A 14208-nucleotide genomic window follows, 5' to 3' on the forward strand; every position below is an offset into this window, starting at 1 on the left:
TGGGCTAGGTTGGCGAGTCACGGTCACGGGTGCCTTAGATGGAGCTCCCTGAAGCTATGGCCGATGCCCCGGACAACCCGCTACGTCAGCGATGATCCCTCAAGGTACTTGTTAGGAGTGTACGGACTATACGCCCTGTAGCCTTCGATATGTGGACCAGCACAATGTAGCTGACTAACTCTCCAACAGTGCTTGAAACTCCGATGGCGCAAGCTGATGCGGGTGGGTCACGGTGTCGGGAGTGTGCCTGAGCTCGGACAAGCACCACGTGGGGCAGTTGGTTGCTGCAGTGCCGCCATCCGCCCCATTGTTCAACCGAATAACTTGCCCTGCCCGGGAATAATCCTGCCAATGTCCGTTGACGCAGGAGAGAACATTATTGGACACGATGTACACGCGCATGCATGAGTCGCCCGTTTCGTGTCGACGTCTCCTAGACCGCGGGCCACTGGCCCATTTTCAAGTAATAGCTATTGGTTTCTCTTGTTTAGCCCTGGCGCGTAGGCGGCTACTCGGCTCGACGCGGCACGATGGTTCCAGATGGAGACAGAATGACTGACCAGGAGATGATGCACGGGAAGGGCAGACTTGGATAACGACATGCAAAGGATCTTTTGTATCAACTCCGCCACCTCTGAATGTTACAGCATTTACGAATTACTACCGAAAGTGGAAGGTGCTAGGCTTGCCAGGAAGGATGGAATGCGCAATCCTTTCGAGCCCCTTTCACTTGACTATCTCCATAATCTGACAGTTTTGATTATCATTACAGTAACACTGACAACCAACTCGACGTGCATCGTCAAACATTCGTAGCGCCGATGGCAACACCTCGAAGCCAATTATCCCCCTAATCATGCTATAGCAGCAGCTCAATGTTGCCAACTGGCTGCATTCGTGGACACAAGTCCGGTCTATGGTCGTGGATTTTTTTTTAAAAGCGTCTATTTTTTGGCTCATTGTGCACCGTGCTCCCCATTAGTTCTCCTGGCTCTCCGTCATACCCGCGGTTCATAGACATGCCTTGCAGCTCATGTGTAGTGTCCCTCTGCTCTAATTCGGTTGCACGATAGTGAGGCTCCACGCCCTTGGGATATCCCGACCAGATTGGAGGTAGCTGGTAATTTTCGTGGATTTGTTGTTCGTAGTGGTTGTCCGCTTTGTTCAGTCGTTTCCGGATCAATATAAACATTGCGCCAGCCACAGTAACTGCAATAAGAGGAATGCCAAGCCCGAGTCCAACTTTGAGTGCAAGTGCTTCCCCATTCTCAGGGTCTGATTCATCCTTGGACGAGGAACTATCGGTCGGTATGGGTGTGACGCTTGCGGCTACAGCCGAAGAGAGCGGCGATGATGGACGTTCAGTTGAAGTTGTGAGTTCGAAGGATGGCTCTGTCGGGCTGGTGCTCGTAACCGATGTCGTACTTTGTGTTGATGTCGTGGTAGGTGCCGACGCGAGCAAGTTGCCCTCATCATCGAGAAATCGTCCTCTCTTGTTGTTGCAACACTGCGGGTCGTTGCTGCAACACATACTTCCATCGGAACATCGGGTAACTCTTGGAAAGTAGTTGTCTTCAACTGTCTCGTCTATCGAATTCGGAACATTCAGTATGCAAACTGGAGCTTATTAAGAACCAAAGTACGGAACGACTGACTGTAAACGCAAATTTTGGCGCAGCTCTCATCAAACGGCTGGGCAAGACAAGGTCCTCGAACAAATGTATAGTCGTTGTCGTCTGGATTCTTGCAAAGCTTGTTTGGCAGACACTCCGCACCGGTGCCACAGCAAGCGTTTGATCCGGAGCACTGCACCTGGTTCCTATACGCCAAGCCATTGACGCTATAGCAGGTAATTGTCTGTTTCTGTGCTGTAGAAAAAGCCATTAGACTTATAGCAAGCAGGACCAAGCTCGTCCGGGCCGGCCCGAACATCATTGTTAAAGTTACTTATAGCCGCGAGGCGCCGATTGATTAAATAAATGAGGATTGAGAAGGAGAATAATACAAGGAAAGGAGCAGTAATAAAATAGAAGAGAAGAGGAAAATGGGTGCCTGATGGTTTTTGACGCTGTCTTAGAACCAGCAGGAGCATTATTAGCCGCTGGGACCCCTGTCGCTCTGTTAGTCTAGGACATCTTCATCAACCCGCGGTGCCACACCCTGCAGTACACGTAAGCGGGAGACTAAGGTTTCTTCAACGGTACTCACACGGTTCCTCACGCGACCTGGCCTTCTTTGTTCTGGACAGCAAAAAGGATACCGAGGCTTACGATATTGAACAAGCTGCAGCAGTTTTTCCAACAAGGCGACATACGTTTCGACCGCGATAAGCATCCTGTTGCTTCGTTTAGTTGGAAGATTACGACGGGCATGGTTGCCACACTGATCCGGAAGAGCTCCAATATCCCCTAGTCTGGGTCGCTTTGTTTCGCCGGCTCGGAATGGCGGCTACTCTACCTCTGCCATCCGCGAGGGCGACAACAACTATCATTTCTGCTTGCGTATTGCTACTTTTCATCTACTCTTTTTCACTATCCAATTCATCATGGTCTACAGCTACGGCCCCGCCCCTGCGCCCTCCCCCGAGTCGTCCTCAAACGACGCCAAAGCCCAGCGTTGATTTTACGAAATGGCAAAAGGGGGCCGAACCTATCATAGACGAAGCGAAGTCCTTCATCGAAACCCCTATTCGATCTCCGTTCAAGGACAAGTTCTATGAGCTTGGCCGAAGAACCCGGGCTGCTCGGGAATGGGTCAAGTTCCTCGATGATACTCCCAAGGCAGTGGATAACGTCGCACTTCTCGAGACCGTTGAAGAGGCCATCGGGTCTCTGTTTCCATTCATCAAACATTCCCCAAAACGCCCAGATAGCAAGACGCCGCTCTCCGATCTCCGCTCGTCTTTTGTCCCCGGGTCCCGTGGCATCGTCATTCCAACGGGAAAAGCGACCATGAGGTATGCTTCCCATCTCATAGGGTCTCTCCAAGAAGTGTTGCATACCAATCTCACCATCCAAATCGTCTTCGCTGGAGACGAGGACTTCCCAGCAGCGGATCGTGAGAGACTTCACTCGCGATTTAAGGAGGTCGAGTTTTTGAATATTCTGACCGTGCTTGACGACTCGACCGTGAAGCTGGCAACCGGAGGGTGGGCGATCAAAGCATTTGCGGCACTTTATTCCCAGTTTGAAGAAGTAATCCTCTTGGATGCGGATTCAGTATTTGTTCAGGTGCCTGAGATGATGCATATCAACCCATCCTACTCTTCGACGGGCGCCCTTCTTTTTCACGACCGTTTGTTATGGAAACACGCCTATCCTGACCGACATGAGTGGTGGAAATCGCAAATCCACAAACCTAGCGCAACATTGAACAAATCACTTGTCTGGACGGAAGACTACGCAGAGGAGGGTGATTCCGGTGTCGTTGTCATCAACAAATCACGCCTGGATGTACTGATGGGCCTTCTGCATGTCGCCTGGCAAAACACCTATGACGTGCGCGAGGAGGTCACATACAAAATTACCTACGGTGATAAGGAAACGTGGTGGTTCGGCTTCGAGCTTGCCGGTTCTGCTTATGCATTTGAAGACCACTACGGAGCGATGGTGGGTTGGTTCCGGGACAAGGACCAAGACCTGGAGAGAATTTGCAGTTTTGTTATTGGACATGTGGATGAGAGGGACAATCTTCTTTGGTACAACGGAGGATTGTTGAAAAACAAAAAGGTCGACCCGAGGGAGTTTGGTGTTCCAACGCACACCATGGTTGACGGGACTTGGGAGAAGGGGGCGGACAGAAAAGAGATGAGCTGCATGGTCGGACATGCAGGGAAAAAGTTGTCAGAGGAGGATCAATGGATTTTGGAGAAGTCGGTTGCATTGTCAAAGGATCTAGACGAGGAATTTGGGTTTCTTTAGAGCGATTATGTTGCGGAACCCTCATCAGGACTTTCTTTATATTGCAAAATACCCCAAGTGTAAAAAATGTCGTGCGTTACGAATACTATAAAGCACGATAGTCTGAAGCAAAACTGTTGGATTACCCAGCCAGAATACGGGCAGGCGGTCAGCCCGCGGGAAGCGGCAGCAATCGGGCCCGGAGATTCTACCTCCGGGCCGCCAACGGCGATATCGTCACAACTGCTGCTTCCGCCGGCTGCCTCTCTTTTCTTCCTTACACACACATCTACAGAATACAGTACCAATTTTGCTCTTCGTTCGATTTACCACCCGTACGGGTATCCTGTGACACCAACATAAACAGCTTTTCACCATCTAATCATCTCCAGCCCCTGACTTCTAGATAATCGCATTGGGCTAAATGCTAGAACTTGGATTGCTAGAAATGGAGAAGATATTTGCTTCTGAAATCGAATGATTGGCTTGTTACTACGTTATAGATCGATAGTAAACTATTCACACCGGTATGGTAGCCCATTCGTAGCGCAATTCTATCTAGTCTCAAGCAATGTAATCTATTCAATCACATCTTTATCAGCAACTTCCCATAACAAGGAATCCAACTGAACCATCTCATCTGGTGTGTTCTGGCATAGGGCCGATCAACCCTTTTGGATTAATCGAGGTTTTAATGTCTTGCCCAGGATATATATTGGCCAACAGGCGTATGGTTAGTGATTTTCTAGTTGACCAGTCCATCCAGACTTAGAGGATATAACACTTAATTGCAGCTGGCCGGCCAACTACACACTCGTCTTAACCCCGATTGACGTCAGCTTTCGATGGTGGTTCCGGACTTCAGGGGTTTGAATGTTTTGCACCAATCTCCGCGTTGTCGGTTTTCCATATGCGTCTAGCCACGCCGTGACACATAAGATTGACCTGTGTGATTTGTGCCGAGATATCAATGACGTAGTCAACGTCTTTTGGCGTGTATTCTGCCTATTGTTAATGAAACTGAATAGGGCCGCGAAGAATAACGTAGAGGTGTTTTGATACAGCAACCTTGTGCTACGATAATCAAAGACTTGTGCTCGCGCCAAAAAAAGGAAACCCGATTCATTCTACACGAGTTTGGAGAATTGAAATACAACAGAATCTCTTTTTATTGTTTTGTGGAGCAATAGAAGCTAAGCCAACGTTGTTACCACATCATTTTGATTCCATTGGCATCTCAACGTCCGTGCATTTTTGTTCGCTGCAATAGCAAGTCGTAACAGGCTATGTCGATCTAGCTGAACTTCCTCCCCTGATACTTTGATATCATTTCGGCATTTGGTTTTGTACTCTTGTTCTCGATGGTGACTATAAGATTTAAACTGTGTAAGTGACTGACTTGTGATTCCTGTAGATTTGATACTAAAAAGCGAACTAGTTCGGTTCCTAAATTTTTTTGGGTTTCACAAAATCATCTATTTGAATACTTGCTCTGGAAAATTCTACAACATTCGGTCATTTTTCATGAGAACCAACATGACGAGAGGGATGCGCCAAGACACACGACTTTACTGTGGAGGTATATGAACGCGGAAAACGCGTCGCGACGCGTCGAACAAGGTACAAATCGGATAGGACGTATTAGGCCAATAGCATCTTCAAAGCCTAAAAGACAAATTGATAACCCCCCAACCTGCCGAGGAATGGTAAAGTTTCGCTGTCTCCCACTGTTTCACACCGTCTCTTATTGTCACGCACATCATCAGGCCTGGCAGACATGAGTTATTCATCGCCTGAGTTAATTGATTCGGAAGAGAGCGAATCTGCTCCCGCCGTCCAGACCGATCAGCAATATCGGGTTTGGCAGAGAAGTCTGCGCCTGCGCTTGGACGGAATCAAATCAGTCGGCGACATCGCCAATTTCACGCGGTATGCCACATTTGCCATTCCTGGCCTGAAGATTGAGGGTCATCCCACCATCCCGCTTCCACTCACACCTCAAGATGCCGAGGTGATTAAGAGCGCCTGCAGAGAGGCGCCATTCGGAAAGGGCGAGGAAACCATCGTCGACACCTCAGTACGGAAGACTTGGGAGCTGGATCATACGAACTACAAGCTATTGAACCCAGAATGGGAGGGCTTTCTCCAGAAAGTAGCCCTGACGGCTGCAAGCGGCCTCGGCCTTATGGATGTCACTGTGAAGTCCCACAAGCTACTGCTCTACGAGAAGGGGTCCTTCTTCAAACGCCACAAGGACTCGGAAAAAGAGCCTGGCATGGTGGGGACGCTAGTCATATGTCTTCCCTCGGAGCACCAGGGAGGAGATGTCCATCTCTCATTCGGCTCTGATGAACGCGTCTTTTCAACCGCCCCGACGTCTACCTTTGACGTGACTGCTCTTGCTTGGTTCTCCGATGTAACGCACGAGATCAAGGAGATAACTTCAGGTTATCGCCTAGCTTTGACCTACAACATCATTCAGAACAGGAAGCACAAGCAATCTGCCAGGTTTTTTGGGGAGCAAATGCAGCATGTCAGGAAGGTGCTGCTTGATTGGAATAGCAAATCATCCAAGGCGAAAATGCTTGTATACCCCCTTGACCATAAGTATTCTCAGTCCAGCATGGCACTTCAGGTTATGAAAGGTCGCGATAAAGCCGTATGTCAAGCTTTAAACGACGTAGCACCACAGAGCGGCGTCTTCTTTCTGTTGGCTCATATGACACGCGTCGAGTCAAATGGGGTAGAAGACTACGGCTACGATGATGAAGACGAAGAAAAGGGCACGTTCTTGAAAACTGTCTCTACACCCGAAGGCAGGCAGGTTGCAGAGAGCATCAGTGTTGATGATACTGAACTTTTGGCGCCGGAGATGTTCCGGGGAAGGAACCCTGACAGCGAGTCAGAAGGCGAGTTCACTGGAAACGAGGGTGCCTCAAATACGTACCGATATCACAACACGGTATGAATCCAACCATGACCACTCATTTCTAAAAATTGGGATTGGGCTAATCATTTGAACAGGTTGCGGTTCTCATCAAGAAGCAAAACCTTCACCAGTTTGTGGAAAGCAGCAACCATAGTTACGGATCAGACAAAGAAGCGAAAAATCTCCTGGCATTGGTCACCAAAGACCTTGAGCAACACCGCGAAGATGCATTCACAAGAGCCTATGCCATTGAGTTCATGAGAAAAGCAATTGCAACGCAAAGGGGCTCCAACCTGAACACAGCCTGCATCGTCGTTTACTGGGCTCTACAGTTGGATGATGGCGAGCTCTTCCAGAAGGCGATGGCAGCCGCAGCATCAAGTACTTCGCAAGGAACGTACCAAGAGGCACTGAAAGTAACCTGCAGTTACGTTGAAGAGCGCTTCGCTAACAACCCCGAGGATATTGATTGGGATAAATGGTGGGTTATCATGTTTTGTTGCATTTTGTTACGCGGAACATCTTACATACGCACAACATGACAATCAGTTACTCAAGTATAATACTAACATTCTATAGGATGGGCGACACGACAAGTAAGGGCACTCTTTCGGGTGTACAAAATACCATACAGCATTTCAATTCCTATTTTAAGTCCGAAGTTATCAGAGACTTTTTCGTCAAGTGGGGAGACTCAAGGCTGGCTTGGAAACTAGAGACACAGCCCCAACTGGATAGCAGAGATCTTTCCTTCTTTTCCAAGGCCATAGAACTGCGACATGACAGTCAGGATTGGATCATGTCCCGGTACGACGAGCCTCTTATTCTTATGCTGCTAACCGAAATTCAACTCACATTGACACCTCTCCCCTCTCCCCTCTCCCCTCTTCCCCTACGTCAAATTGACTTTGCTTCATTGAATATACCGCTGACTGCTAGCTCCTAGTTTGATCCCCGCCCTAGCATCTCGTGGTACCCGCGATCTCCTCTACAAGGTTCTCCATACTTTATGCCTGAAGCGGGAACAGCGCGAATTCAGCAACGCAAAAGCCATATTTCAATCTCTTCTCGATCACTGCTTGGCAAACCTGCTGCTCCAGGGAGAAGATTTGATTCCTACCACAGCAAGGGTTTCAACTACCTGTGCTGGGCCTCTTACTGACTTTGTGTATCTGGTCAACGAGAGTCTTCTGCTTGGACTAGATGAGCTTGGGATCCAGCTACTGGAAGCCTGCTGCAACAACCTCGTCTGGACGAAAACGGAATGGAAGCCCAAAAATGTCGGCGTGGACGTAGTCAACGTACTGCTGTATCCTCTGACCACCATCATGCAAAAGCATGGCATCCAGGCCACACAGCCAATCAAGGACCTCTTTGTGACCATTCTGAGGGACGGGCTTCATCATCAAGTCATGCCTTACCCGCGGAGACCCGTAGGCTGGCAGTACAAACCGCGTAGATGCACCACCGGACAGACAAGTTACTGCGCCGACTGCGAAGCCTTCAATACCTTTCTGGCCGCTCCCGATCAGCAAATCTGGAGGTTTCCCGCAGTGATGGCTCGCCGCAGCCACATTGAAGACCTGATTCATGGATGTCGCAACTTTTTCCAGACAAGTACAGACCGCATAGGAACACCTCACACCCTCGTCGTACAAAAGATTGGTGGAGAGTATGAGGCCGAGGTTAGGAAATGGAGCAAAAGCGTCCGGGCTCTCGAGTCATCTCTCGCGCCACTGAATAACAGCTTCGTGCAGGGTATTCTTGGTGAGGAAGGATACCGGGAGATGATCCTCCTCGAGGCTTTTCATCAGTTGGAAGCTTCCGCGAACGGGACAGGGGTGAAACGTCCGGCGGATGGGCCCGCCGAGGAGGGGCCGGATAGCACGCGTAGACGGATGTTCTAGGCTTTTCGGCAGCAAAAGCGCTCTTTGGACACGGAGCTTTGTACAATAGATGTGGATATATCCGCCTTTGACAGGCGAATGTAGGCTCCAAAGATCTATATTTGGGATGTAATGAGTTCACAGAGAGCGAAACATGAAGCGGAGACCTCTGCGACGTTCAACGTCTAGTAAGGTGTGGATACTATGTAAATGACAGATACTGGAATTCGCGAGAGGCGAACAGTCTGTGTTCCAGGGTCGACTCTGCCACGTGGCCCTGCGGGCGGTAAACTGAGATGGGATGATGAATAGGAGCAGGAGATTCACATGCAAACTGTCTAAAGAGATTATCGACTTGCCCTATCAACCGATAGCCGAGTCAAGACCACTCAATGTTCGCCTTTTTTTATGCGCTTTCCGGCAGCTTCAGCGTGTGACTTCCGGAGCGTAAAGAAACTCGTCGCTTATGCTTTTGCTACGCTCTTGCTGGCAAGGTAGCTCCGGTCCGTCATCATAAGCTGCCAGATCTTGACATTGACAGTTGTATGTGGTAGTGAGCGGTTTTTTCTTACAAGTTTAGTAGATCCTGCTTTTTGTGGGCTGATGGAGTAGTCTGCTAGTCCTAGCAAATATCATATGTCAGATCTCACCATGCAAGCTGTTGAAGCTTATCAACCTTTGGCCCCCTGTGCACACTCTCTTCAGGCTCCCCGAACACGTCTGCGGCAGCGATCTTCAGTTTGACATGGGTTATAAAAACCATCCAAAGTATCAGGGAGGAAAAGGGTGCCCAGTACCTTGGATGGCTCGGAGTGATTCAGCCGTGACGTGATCATCTCAACTTGACCTGGCGCCAATCATCTTCCCTGCCTCGGTAGGATGAAATGAAGGTTACCCACTGCTTAGGATAGCTTTCTGACAGCCCTATGTTCCAGAATCACGTGAATTGTGCGAGGACAGCCGTGTATCGTTCGTGGATCTGCCGCATGTTCTGAAACAAACCCTCTTGTAGGCCCATCTATCATCGTTTGAACTTTTCTTTTGCCATGATCGGATAGGAAAGGTTACCGTCGTACAGAGTTCCCACTGTGCAAACAAGGAGGTCATACCCAGCTTCCCGGCTAGAGAGGCAATTTTGTGGCCCAACACAGCGGGCGGGCAGGGAACTTGGGCCGATCCATGGAGGCGGTGCTCTTACAAGAAGCTCAGATGAGTTTGGTGGTTTGATCTTGTCTTGTTTCGGGCGGGTGCACGACGCAACCTTGCCATCGTTCCGGGCCTCTCGATTCGGAAATACGGGCCTGCTTGGTTATGCGGTTCGGGTACACTGGCTTGGTTCTCCCAGGTAATTGTCTCTCTATCGGGACTTGGTCGAAAGCTGGTCTGAATGGACGTGAACACTCGCATCCCAGAGCCGCAATTGGCAGCCGCTATTTTCAACACGAATTCTCATCTTCAGAGGAGGCAGCTATATGATCCTTCGGGCTTTGCTTGATGTCTCGGCGAGTCAAGCGGCGCTGATGCAGCGTGCTCAGACATGGCCAAAGCACGGCATCGGGAGATGAAGTCATTGGTGGAACACTGCATGGTCTCGTCCAGTGCACTTTCGTTCTTTCCACACTCGCACAAGATTTGCTTTGTATAATTAACTGATTGGTATTGTTTGTGTCGTTATCTAATGTTTGAATGATAGGCATATTTGTTGGTAGGCCTGACTCCCCCCGGTTTGTCTCCCAATGATAGAACAATGCTTGGACCGCCTTGCATCGCGGGGTCCGAATTTTGTTTTTTGAACGCCTGTATCGCACACCCGTCCTCAACCTGTGGATATGCTCCTCGCTCCATTCTGCGCCGATTGCTTGCTTGCTTGCTTACAGCCCGTCTTTTTGTAAAATTTCTTTCTCGTCGTCGACATATTTTGCCGTCCATGTATTCGCGTCTTTAGTTCTTCACCCTCGAATCCCGGACTGGCCGGACAATCCGCTCGGCCCGGCGATCGCCATGGGTGGGCCGGGGGGAGGATGACCCCCATCGCTCGGCTTCGGAGAGGAGACCCTCCTTAATGGACGCGCCCCGTTTTGATGCCTATGACGCGACAAGTTAGATATGGAGGGGACGAATCCGCAGTCGAGGAAGCACATACAGCGCAAAGATGGCATCTGTCGCCGAAGCGGGACACGGTGTTGTGGCAGTGGATGGAGCCCTGTGTGGTCACGTGAGCCGGAAGATCAGAGTCGAAGTGCGCAGTAAGGGAGGCTCACGTAGTAGTTGGAGCAGTAGTAACCCATGGTGATGATTGTTGGTGTAGAGATTCAGATGAACAAAGATGTCAGACGGATGTCGAGATGGATGAATGTGTGTTGAGGAAGCGGAGACGATGGTAAAAGTCGGAAGGGATGGGCCAGCCTGGGGTAGATGAGGGAGTTGGGGTAGATGTCTTTTTTCGATGTTCGCGGGATGTCAAAGAATGCCAAGTCGCTATGGACACTTGGAATGGAGCAGGACTTGGGAGAAACTTATACCATGCCCGGACGCCACGACCGCCCAGACGCGGCACTGGAGAGATACCATTAATAAACACACACACTTTTGGAGAGCTCGGCAAGTTTCCTTGTGGCAGCAGAGTAGCAGACTACTGCCACTTGGCTCGCTTTGCGCCGTCCGCCTCAACGAAACGAAACAAGCCTCGGAGACCGTGACACCTGTCCAGGGCTCCCCTTTCAGGAGCTCCCCAGTCGGCTTGTAGTCCGACAAGCAAGCGTGACTGAGCCTAAAAATCATCCGACGAAGTAGCTTTCACTGTACGGTACAAGAGGGTGGTGGGGCGGCCGTCTTTGGAACTGGCGGCACACGCTGCTTTGGACGGGACGTGTAGCAAAGCCGAAAAGAGGGGACGGCATTAAGCCCCAGCGGACCAAGTGCTACTACGCTTTGCTGGGCATCGGGCCAAAGTTTCTCTATCCCCAGTGCTTGTCCGGCACGGTTTCCAGCTTCCCGGGAGCTCAGCGTGCCCCCTTGTCCCCCTCCTTGGCCCCTTTGTCACTGGGCTGTGTCCAGGGTGCTTGGCCAGCGCTGCCGAGCTCTTGTCTGAGCGAGATAGCGTTTGTTTGTGTTCGCAGCAGTCCGTGGGCCTCATCGCCGCGGCGGGCGCCGACTCGACTCGCGACGTTTGAACAGTGGCGACTTGAGAGGGGGAGAAGCAGAGAGGACGGGCAGCACCAAGACACAAGACGTACCACGGCTGGGGGAGTTTGCGGGGAACATCGCTGGGCGTGGCCAGGTGGTATTTGGGGGCCAAGGGCGTTTCCTGGGCGTGCCGGGTTTCAGATGAGAACGAGGTGTGCAGAGTAATACGGCGCACACAAAGTGCGGACGGAGTGGCTGGAGTGTGTACGTGTGCGCCTCTGGGGAGAGCGGGTCCCGTGTAGTGTACGTGAGTATGCTATTTGTGGTGGTGTCTGAAGGTGTTCTATGGACGGAGAACGGTTTGCTTGGAGCTGATGGAGAACGGGGGACCCTCTCCCCGGCGACGGTTTATGCAGATGGGGATGGTCGAGGCCGTTCGAAGGTTTACACGTCAGCACAGGGCGAATGTTGAGCCAAGAAAGCCCCAAGCTCCCCGACGGGCCAACAAACTGTGATATGACGATCTCATCTTGTTTGTGTTCGCATAGGATGGAGACATGAAAACTATGCGGGCCGGAAGGGAGTTCCGGAAGCGTCCATCATGTGCAAGATGCCACGGGTACCTTGCCCTAACTGACATATCACGTAGACCGAGACGGGCCGCTGCGGCACCTTGTAGTGGCGGCTTAAGCCGTGATTGTGAGTATTGAGAGAAAAGGTCGAGAGAGAAAGAAAGAGAGGAAGAAAAGAAACCGAGGCTTCGCAATGGAGGAAATAGTGACTGACTTGTGAGACCCAAGCTACTGCCCTACGTACGGTACGTTGGTGAGAAGACAGCGGTGATGTGATTAGGTAAGGCAAGCTCGGCGTGGCACGGCACAGGGGCTCGACGCTGGGCGGCACGTGCGCAGAAGCTAGCTGAGGCTTTGTGGGGCCCCTGAACCCGAGCTCAAACTTTCCTGGGAGCTCCGGGAAACTGTCAGCTTTTGGGCCAAGTCCCATCTCCTGGTTCTTTTCGCACCACCAAGACCGCACCACCAAGATCAGACCACTCTGTGCTTTGCAGCTACCGCAGACAATTGAGATCGCTCAAGGTCCCACGATAGCGACTAACAAGGAGGTGCTGTTTCCGCATCCGAAGAAGCCTCGGCACCAAGCAGACATACCAAGTGACGCCAGTCAATATCCCTTGAACTATCTGTACTGGTGTTGTCGCCACCGTTCTTGGTAGAAATTGCCCAACATGGCCGTCTTCGACAGCAAGAAGTTCAAATCCGCGGCGGATACCAACACATTCGCCGCCAAGTACCGGGCTCACATGGCCAAGCGGCCGTTCCTGCTGTTCGGTCTGCCCTTCATCGCCATCATGGTCGCCGGCTCCTTCGTCTTGACGCCTGCCACGGCAATCCGGTACGAGAAGTACGACAGACGAGTGCGGCAGGTGACGAGGGACGAGGAACTTAACTTGCGACGCTCGGCGCGCAAGGTCGACATGAAGGAGGAATACTACGTGAGTGCTGCCATCCCGCACTTTCGACGAGAGATGTGCAAGGGAAGAAGAATGCGGGAAGAAGAAATACTGACGGTGGACGGCAGCGACTTGCGGCCAAGGATATCGATAACTGGGAGCAGAAGCGTGTCAAGCGACTTGCGGGCGAACACGACGGCATCATCGAGTAGAGGTCATCGCGACGCATCTTGCATGTCAATCGATTAGCGCAATTACAATTCAATAGTTCGACCTCGAGCCGGCGGCCGCCTATTTACAAACAACAAGATGACATCAGGATGGGATGCAGACGCGTCGGGGTTCAAGTGAGGAATTCAATGTCCTTTTCTTCGACCGCCATCGCGCTCATTAACGACCTCTCTCGCCCCTTAAAGTTTCTCTGTCGAACGCGAACGCGGCAAGGCGCTTGTCAGGGTTGGGGTTATTGACGCAAGAATTGCACATCTCAATCTCGGGAGCGTCCGACATTGATCAATGCGCAAGCCTCTTGCCCCCGGTCCCTCAAGCCACCGATGGTTCGCGACCACCTTGCCGTCGACGTCACTTCTGAGCCCGTTGTCAATCGTTATCTGGCAGGTCTCAGGATGCAGCCATAGCTGCATGGGGGGGGACGGGAGGCATGCGCGGGATGATCCCTTTTGGGGGAGGAGGTGTTTGACGGTCGTTATTGGTGATATATACAACATCAGGGCGGCTATTCTGGGCGGTTGTAACGCGGGATGACGCATCGCGGGGTCGATCCGGGATTGACCTCACTGAGTGTTGAAACACATGTCTACGGGGCATGGCCATACGCCTTGTATACATCGAGGTTTGGGATACAAAGGAGTCACGTTTTGTTGTTCGGAAGGCAAGAAG

At 51.2% G+C, this 14208-nt stretch overlaps 4 protein-coding genes across 4 annotated transcripts; 3 read left to right on the top strand and 1 right to left on the bottom strand.

Annotated features, from left to right (window-relative positions):
• Window positions 1-2441: 2441 nt before the first annotated feature.
• EsH8_III_001226 (uncharacterized protein) lies at window positions 2442-3920 on the top strand (the record flags this gene model as incomplete). Its single annotated transcript, XM_083262951.1, has 1 exon — window positions 2442-3920. The coding sequence occupies one exon, from the start codon at window positions 2442-2444 to the stop codon at window positions 3918-3920; it is 1479 nt and encodes a 492-aa protein (XP_083123438.1).
• Window positions 3921-5676: 1756 nt separating this feature from the next.
• Window positions 5677-8735, top strand: EsH8_III_001227 (2OG-Fe(II) oxygenase; the record flags this gene model as incomplete). The annotated part of the gene is made up of 4 exons (XM_083262952.1): window positions 5677-6861; window positions 6924-7309; window positions 7408-7635; window positions 7775-8735. The coding sequence occupies 4 exons, from the start codon at window positions 5677-5679 to the stop codon at window positions 8733-8735; spliced, it is 2760 nt and encodes a 919-aa protein (XP_083123439.1).
• A 1920-nt stretch (window positions 8736-10655) lies between these two features.
• EsH8_III_001228 (uncharacterized protein) lies at window positions 10656-11002 on the bottom strand (the record flags this gene model as incomplete). The annotated part of the gene is made up of 3 exons (XM_083262953.1): window positions 10656-10799; window positions 10858-10917; window positions 10976-11002. 3 exons carry the CDS (start codon window positions 11000-11002, stop codon window positions 10656-10658), a joined length of 231 nt encoding a protein of 76 aa, XP_083123440.1.
• Window positions 11003-13083: 2081 nt separating this feature from the next.
• Window positions 13084-13520, top strand: EsH8_III_001229 (cytochrome c oxidase assembly protein COX16-domain-containing protein; the record flags this gene model as incomplete). The annotated part of the gene is made up of 2 exons (XM_083262954.1): window positions 13084-13350; window positions 13437-13520. 2 exons carry the CDS (start codon window positions 13084-13086, stop codon window positions 13518-13520), a joined length of 351 nt encoding a protein of 116 aa, XP_083123441.1.
• Between the last annotated feature and the right edge of the window lie 688 nt (window positions 13521-14208).

The sequence above is a fragment of the Colletotrichum jinshuiense genome, chromosome 3, assembly GCF_051148585.1.
Source record: "Colletotrichum jinshuiense chromosome 3, complete sequence".
Lineage (NCBI taxonomy): Eukaryota > Fungi > Ascomycota > Sordariomycetes > Glomerellales > Glomerellaceae > Colletotrichum > Colletotrichum jinshuiense.